Source organism: Octopus bimaculoides, chromosome 3 (assembly GCF_001194135.2).
Source record: "Octopus bimaculoides isolate UCB-OBI-ISO-001 chromosome 3, ASM119413v2, whole genome shotgun sequence".
Lineage (NCBI taxonomy): Eukaryota > Metazoa > Mollusca > Cephalopoda > Octopoda > Octopodidae > Octopus > Octopus bimaculoides.
The window spans coordinates 102,925,738-102,934,556 of NC_068983.1; the positions used below are offsets into that span (position 1 = coordinate 102,925,738).

The window sequence follows — 8,819 nt, forward strand, 5'->3', positions numbered from 1 at the left end:
GAGCTCTCTAAACTTTGCCCAGGCTATTCTTATTCTAGCAGCTACACTTTCAGCGCACCCACCCCCACTACTAACTTGGTCGCCCAGATAGCGGAAGCTATCGACTACCTCTAGTTTTTCACCCTGGAATGAGATAGAAGTTGTTTCCTGTTTGTTTACAGTCTTTATTGCACCTGAACATCTGCCACAAACAAAAACTAACTTGCTAGTTAACCTGCCTTTGATGTTGCTGCACCTCTTATGTGTCCATAGCTTGCACCGGGTACATCTTATAGAGTTACTACCTACTCCTTTGACTGTAAATCTCACAGAGGTGTGTTTCCATAGTAACAAGCAAAACTGTTATCTGTCCTGTTTTCATTGTAATAAGGATACTGTATTTAAAGCAACAGTGACATTTTCACCACTGCAACCATCACCACAAGTTTTTGAAGAGCATTATCATTTTGTGCCTGTGTTATTTCTGTCTGTCATGTAGTGAACAGACAGCTATTACACAGAAAATGCATGGCTTTCGTTTCTTATCTTCTGATTGGGCTTCTCACTAGTATAGTATTAATGTGACCTTATTGATCAACATTCATCCAACAGCTGTGGCGTGACTGTGTGGTAAGAAGTTTGCCTCCCAATCACATAACTCTGGGTTCAGTCCCACTGCATGTCACCTTGGGCAAATTATCAAACTTTGAATGTCTCTACCATCATCATCATCATTTAATATCCGCTTTCCATGCTAGCATGGGTTGGACGATTTGACTGAGGACTGACAACCAGATGGCTGCACCAGGCTCCAATCTGATCTGGCAGAGTTTCTACAGCTGGATGCCCTTCCTAACGCCAACCACTGCAAGAGTGTAGTGGGTGCTTTTACGTGCCACCGGCACGAGGGCCAGTCTGGCACTACTGACAACAGCCACGCTTGAATGGTGTTTTTTATATGCCACCTGCACAGGAGTCAGTCCAGTGGCACTGGCAATGACCTTGCTCGAATATTTTGTTCATGTGCCACCGGCACAAGTGCCAGTAAGGCAACACTGGTAATGATCACGCTCAAATGGCGCTTTTTATGTACTACCGGCACGGAAGCCAGACAGCTGCTCTGGCAATGATCCCGCTTGGATGGTGCTGTTAGCGCTCCACTGGCATGGGTGCCAGTCACCGAATTTGGTTCAATTTCAATTTCACTTGTCCCAACAGGTCTTTGCAAGCTGAGTTTAGTGTCCAATGAAGGAAGATTGGCATGAGTGGGCTGGCTACACTCCTGGTAAAGGCCACGGGTTATGGTCTCACTTGTCTTGCCAGGTCTGCTTAACTATTAAATGAAAATACTAAGAACAAGCATATACTTACGATTCACTTTCCAATCTGTTCCGCCGGCATATGTTTATGGCTGTTTGTCTAACAAGAGTTCCTAAAGATCGTCGACTTACTACCATTCCATCAACAAGAGGTATTGCCATGGCAACTCTGTGGATAAGAATAATAGAAATGTATGACAATCAGCTTCAGCTTGCAACAATTAAGCTTCCATCACATTACTCACTTTTATATAGAACTAGCAGTAAGTAGGGTTTATAGAAAGTATCGGAAAATATCACATTGTGTTGTGCTCCTATGACAAATTTCAAACACCTAGATGATACAAAACTGTGCTCTAAAACTTGAACATTCATCCTTACATGCATTCATTTTTGTATATTGAATTAGTTATGTTTAACTCAACAAATACATGTGATAATAATTTAAAATCATTATGTATTTTGTTGAAGATTTTCAGCTTTATCAATAACATATGAGTTCTAATTCAATAATGACTGATGGCTTTTAGATATTTGTGCATAAAAAAGTGCTATTCACTAAACATAGGAACTTTCTTTGTACAACTGTCTGCATTCATATGCATCACATGACCATATCAATGCAGTCTTCTTTCTTATTAATTACATCTGGGTCCTCTGTATCTCTCAGCACAATCTTGAGAAAAGTTGGTTGGCTGTACCATTTGTCAGATACTAGTTTGTGTTTTTTTAGCAAATATTAATTCTTTATTGCCCACAAGGAGCTAAACATAGAGAGGACAAACAAGGACAGACAACGGGACTAAGTCGATTACATTGACCCCAGTGCGTAACTGGTATTTATTCAATTGACCCCGAAAGGATGAAAGGCAAAGTCGACCTCGGCGGAATTTGAACTCAGAACATAACGGCAGGCGAAATACCGTTAAGCATTTCGCCCGGTGTGCTAACGATTCTGCCAGCTTGCCACCTTGTTTTAGCAAATATACTAAACTTTCAGCCCTATACAGTTACCACAAAGTAGTATAGCTCACAGCTGTAAACAACAAGAGCAGCAAGCCAATGACAAGCATCATTGGCAGCAACCACATCCCTCAAACCATACTTGTTTTAACTCTTTTGTTACTTTCCTAAATACATTACCTTTGTTTTGATTAGTTTTGAAAATAATAAAGAATTTAGTAAAATTAGTAAGTTGCTGTTTGGGAAATAAATAAACATGAAATTTTGATGGAAGGTTTTAATTTAAATCACTTTAAAACATGAAGTTTGTATCATAGAACAAGGAGCCATTTCAGGCAGTTTGAAAAAGAAAGGACATATAGGATAGTGTAATCATAGGTACACGGGTGGTTGGAATGCTTTTGATTATATTTTTCTCTTTTATTCTCCTTTATTCTCTTTTACTTGTTTCAGTCATTTGACTGCGGCCATGCTGGAGCACTGCCTTTAGTCGAGAAAATCGACCCCAGGACTTATTCTATTGGTCTCTTTTTGCCGAACCGCTAAATTACGGGGACGTAAACACACCAGCATCGGTTGTCAAGCGATGGTGGGGGGACAAACACAGACACACAAACATATGCACACACACATATATATATATACATATATACGACGGGCTTCTTTCAGTTTCCATCTACCAAATCCACTCACAAGGCTTTGGTCAGCCCGAGGCTATAGTAGAAGACACTTGCCCAAGGTGCCACGCAGTGGGACTGAACCTGGAACCATGAGGTTGGTAAGCAAGCTACTTACCACACAGCCACTCCTGCACCTTATGTATATGTTTAATGATGGCTGAATTATAGCAGCAACACTATAAATACAATGAATGATTTATACACTTCCAATGCTAATTTCAAAAATTCCCATTAGAGGAAAGCAGGATTTTTCAAAAGTAAGCAGGATGGAGCATTAGAACATTATCTCAGCTCTGCAAAAATAACACATTACTGCAGAATTTAGTGACACAATATATGTCAAGGCTGTATCAAACTACAGATCCTATTAAGGATAGAGTAAAATGGAATGGAATAAAATTTGAGAATAAGCAGTGGATCATTAGAGAAAAATATCTGTGTAGACAAATAGATTTTTTTCTCTCTTTCCATTACTACTTAACAATTAAGTACTCATGAATCACAGTGACTTGGATATACAATATGACTAAATAAACAAATTACATTTCGGAAATTACTCTACTTGCTCTATAACTGGATAATTTCCCTAATTGTCAGCAAATTATGTCATCATTAAAACTGAGGACTCTTACACACACACACACACACACACACACACACACACACACACACACGAGAAGTGAAAAGCATATATAAAAATCGGGACTTTCAAAAGTGACTAAAATTTGACAAGCCAAGGAGGGGGACTTCTACATGGCTGCTCAACCTGATAAAGATAGCAGTTAAACCTTCATGAAATCAGAACGCAACATTTCAAAAATAGGAAAAGACACATTAGATAATGTAGTCCGAGATATCATTAGAAAAAATAGGATTGTCACAGATAGAATGCCTTTGATCATCGGTCTGCTCTATAAGAGTTGGCATTGAGCTAAACAACAATAACCAGAGACTGATATTTAACAAAATACAGTACCTATGATCAACTACAGCAGTGTGATATAAAGATTACTGCTGTTGAATGAATGTTGATTAATAAGGCCTCATTAATGCTATACGAGTAAGAAGTCATTAATGTTGTTTAGCTCTAGATCAGTTCCAATCAAGCAAATGTATGATAAAAACATTTCAGATCTATTATTATTATTATTATTATTATTATTATTATTATTATTGAATACTGTCCTGATGTCATATGCATATCTTTTGTATCTTTTCAGAGAGGCCTTTCACACAGGGTAGACAGACTGTGGACAGGTTATTGGTATCATCCTCTCTTTTCTTCATAATTGGAGTGGATAGTATGTCTTTGGGGTAGTTGTTACTTAATAGATTGTTGCTGAGCTTGATCATTTCTTCGTGGTAGATATCACGATCACTACTTATATTCTTTGCTCAATGTTTTAGGCACTGAGCAATCCCTCTCTTTACACTGCATGGATGGTGGGAATTGAAGTTAAGGTATCAGCCAGTGAAAGTCGGCTTGCAGTATACAGATATCCTGAATCCATACTCGGTGCGTGTTATTAATATGTCCAGGAATGCAAGCTGATTGTCTTTTCCCTTTTCCATTGTGAACTGTATGGATGGTTTTATTGAGTTCACATGATCTAATAGCACTTGGGCATCTTCCTGGTGGGGCCAGAGTATAAAGGTGTCATCAACATATCACAACCATAGGGTTGGTTTTAGAGGTGTTGATTCTAAAGCCAAATTCTCAATGTATTCCATGTATATATTGGCTATTATCGGTGATAATGGCGAACCCATAGCTAAACCCTCTTCTTGTCGATATATATATATATATCAGTATCCATACTGAAGTAGGAAGTTTCTACACAGAAGGTCAACATTTCCATCAAGTTTCTTATTAGTATACTAGTGCATTCTTTTAGATGGGTGTCTGCCACTAGTTTCTCTTGAATCACTGATAGTGCTTCACCAGTTGGGACTTTGGTGAACAGACTTATCACATCTAGACTCGCCATCTGGTTGGATTCAATGGGGGTATCCTTGATCAATTCTGTGAAGTGGGTAGAATTCTTCACGTACGATGTTGACTTTCCTGCAACTGGACTGATTATATCCACAAGGACATTTCCTTGTGGATATAATCAGTCCAGTGGATGACATGCTGAACCTCTACAGCTCACTATAGGTCTTAGTGGAATATCATCCTTGTGAATCTTAGGTAGACCGTACACGTGTGGTAGTATACTGTAGTGTTGAGTCAGTTGTCTGTACTTCATTGGTGTGAAGTGATCCTTGTTCTTGATCAAGATCTGTGACAACTTCCTCTCTGTTTTCAGAGTTGGGTCTTTCTTTACTTTGCTGTAGCTACCATCACTTATAAGACTTGCCAATTTTTCTGAGTAGTCAGACTTGTTCATCACCACAGTAGCATTTCCCTTGTCCACCGGAAGTATTATGATGGAATTGTCACTCTGTAGTCTTTTGATAGCGAACTTTTCTTCCTTACTGATGTTTGGTTTGGGAAGTTTCGCTTTTTCTAGTACCTGTCTCACTTTCCACTTTAGTTCATCTCCCTGAGTTTTTGGTATCTTTACAGCTATCTCTTCAATAGGTGCTATTATGTCCAAGTATGGAATGCACTAGATGGATGTTGCAAAGTTGAGACCTTTGTTTAGTACTGCTTCTTCAGAGCTTTCTGGATGTTGGCTACTTACATTAATTACTGCTTTCACAGGTGGGTGACGGACTTCAGTCTTCATACTTTGATCTTTGAATTTCATAAACTTCTTAATGTGGCATGTCTTCACCATTTCAAATTCTTTCATGTACAACTTTTCTAGATCTTGTTGGTTTCTCTTTCTATCACCATCTCTAGTTATTTTCCTAAGTAATGAAGATAACCTTTCTTTGATTTCGTTATTTAGTTGATGTTTTTTTCCAACGGTTGTAATGGATCCTCTCACAGACGAGGGCATGTCTTGCACTTTCTGCTACTCTTCTAGCTTTATATGAATCCATTGGTGTCATTATATTCAAGCCAGGTGGTATTAGCTTTGAGTCTCTACATCTACACAGGAAAGTTAGATGGCTTGAAAGATGAGCTAGTTTTGGATGGAATTTCTCTATATGTTTCCACTGAAGTCTAAAATTGGCTCTGTACCGATTAGATAATACAGTTCTATATATAGAACTGTATTATCTAATCCAGGGGTTTTCAAACTTTTTGACTTGCGGACCCCTTTATATTTCAGACTTTACCTTAGGGACCCCCTTATAAACGCTTATGAAATTTATACATAAATATTTGCTTAAAATAACATATATTTTTACATTTATTTATTTAACAGTATTTAACAAATAGGTTTATTGTCAATTTAAAGATTTCGATTAAAAAACATATATAAAATCAAATTGCCCATAAAAAGTATTTGCTGTCAACGGATCCCCTGTCTTGTCCTTGCGGACCCCCTGTGGTCCGCGGACCACAGTTTGAAAACCCCTGATCTAATCGGTAAAAGCATTTCAGTTATGACCATCACATTTTAGCTTGTATAGATAGAAGTGTAAGAGGAAGAGGAACTTTGAGACAGGTAGATCATAGCATTTTTAAGAGAAAGAACAATATTCTTCACAGTATAGATTTATTATTTCAATGACAGGGAGCAAAATAAATTGCTCCACTTGTTTGAAATAGCAGTCAAATTTCTGTTAAGCCACATTGTATTGCCTCAAAAAGAAATGATGCTATCTAAATTTACACTGAATGATATAGTGATAGATACATAGTGCCTTCAGAAATAAAAGATGAGATGGTCATGGTTGGAGGTCTGCTTAATCAGGAAATATGAAGCTAAACAAAAACAAATCATACTAGGCTCTGTTCTAGAAAGGACTGTATATATCCAAGATTTACAAAACAAACAGTTTAGCAGTTAAATCTAGTATATCTAAATATACATTGCAATTCGAAGGTCAAAACAACAGTTCATTATCCACTCAGCCAACTCTTCTTTTGCAGTTTCAATAACATTTTCTTCTTTGTTCCTATAACAGTTCCTTACACGAAAAAAAAAACGAGACTGATAAAGGTGGTAAAATATTGAGTTTCATTTTTTGTTATCATGTAAAAGTGCAATCTTAACATAATAAAAAGAATCAAATTCCATCTCTTTTAACAATGTTATGGTAGACTGAATTAACTTACATACCGTTTGGTTGGCCCTTGCATTCGCACTCGGAATAAACCATTTTGTAACGCATGAATAAATATAATATATATCTCTTGGTTTCTCTGAGTTGTTGATGCACTGGAATTGTAGCTATACTGCTCCATTCCTGTGTTGGTGTAACTTAGTAAGTCATCTAAAAGATAACCAAATAAATAACATGAAAGACAGTAAATCCTTTATCATTCGTGACACTAATGTTGTTAGGTTTGTTGATGTAGTCATTATTGAAGATAATGACACTAAAAAAGAATGTGACACCTTATCTGATTTGGAGGGAGTGTTCCAGTCATGAAAGGTGATATATCAATCAAATTAATGAAACATCACTGTCTTCATAGTGTCCAGATTTGGCTAGTCTCATTACAACCACCTCTGTCAATCTAGTAAGTTTTCCTAACTTATATTATAGGTAGTACTGTCACCATAGTAACTAATAAATTTTGATTAAAAATGCAGGAATTTTTTAAGTGTGAGTTTGTCAATACAATGCAACATAGACTTCAAAAAAAGACTATATGTATGTATGTGTATATGTGTGTGTGTATATATATATTTTTTTTTTGGGGGGGGGGTTTATGTATGTGTATGTGTTTGTTTTTATGTCTTTCAACATATAGACAATGCAATACAGACCTTAAAAAAGACTTTCACTTGGAAATGATTCAACAAATATTTTTACGAGCAGCGTAGCAACAGGAAATGACCTAGTCTCCAATAAAGGTGGAAACTATACAAACAGAATATTTTTACTTCTGCAATGTAAGCACCAGCCCTAAAGCTCAACTTGGGTAAGATTTATGGAAGAAGCTGGTACATAATTCTATCTACATTAGTATGAAGTGAATGAAAAACTTTTACTTTTTACTTGCATTATTCATTCATTAGACTGCAGCCATGCTGGGATACCATCTTGATGGGTTTAGTCAAACAAACTGACCTCAGTACTTATTTCTTTTTTTTTCTAAGTTTGGGACTTATTCTATTGGTCACTTATGCTGAATTGCTAAGTTATGGGGATGTAGACTAACCAACACCAGTTGTCAAGCAGTGGTGGGGTACAAACACAACATGAAGATACATGTTAAGTTCAGTCCTACTGTTCAGCACTTTGGGCAAGTACTACAGACATAGGCCAACTAATTCCTTGTGAGTAAATTTGGAAAAAGAGACTGTGTGGAAGCCTGCTCTGTGTGTGTGTTGCCTCTCACTGCTTCACAACCAGTGTTGGAATGTTTACTTCTCCCATAACTTAGTAGTTTAGTTAAAAAGACTGTTAGAATAAATACTGAACTTAAAATAGATCTTAGGGTCGATTTGATTGACTAAACCTTCGAAAGTGGTATCCCCGTTTGACTGCAGTTGAATGACTGAAGCCAGAATATATATATAAGTGTGCGTGCACAGATGAGCACATAAGTGTAAAACAAGGTGAAAAAAATAGTACTTGAATACCAAAGGTAGAATAATATGTTTTTTTTTGTTTTATTAAAGCTGCAAAATTATCACAGAACTATTACTCAGAGTTTCACATTCCGGTCCATTAGATAGAACTGTCTGACAAATGGGAACGTGAGACTCTGAATAACAGTTCTGTGATAATTTTGCAGCTTATGCGTGTATGTGTGTGTGTATATATATATATATATATATATATATATATATATATATATATATAT

General features: G+C 36.9%; 1 protein-coding gene across 1 annotated transcript in view; it reads right to left on the reverse strand.

Moving 5' to 3' along the window:
* LOC106878239 (ral GTPase-activating protein subunit beta) overlaps nt 1–8,819 on the reverse strand; it is a 139,063-nt gene that overhangs the window by 2,162 nt on the left and 128,082 nt on the right. The window contains exons 30-31 of the mRNA XM_052966776.1: nt 7,123–7,276; nt 1,351–1,467 (exon numbers count right to left, since the gene is read on the reverse strand). Coding sequence (XP_052822736.1) covers nt 1,351–1,467; nt 7,123–7,276 — 271 coding nt within the window. The remainder of the gene's footprint in view (nt 1–1,350; nt 1,468–7,122; nt 7,277–8,819) is intronic.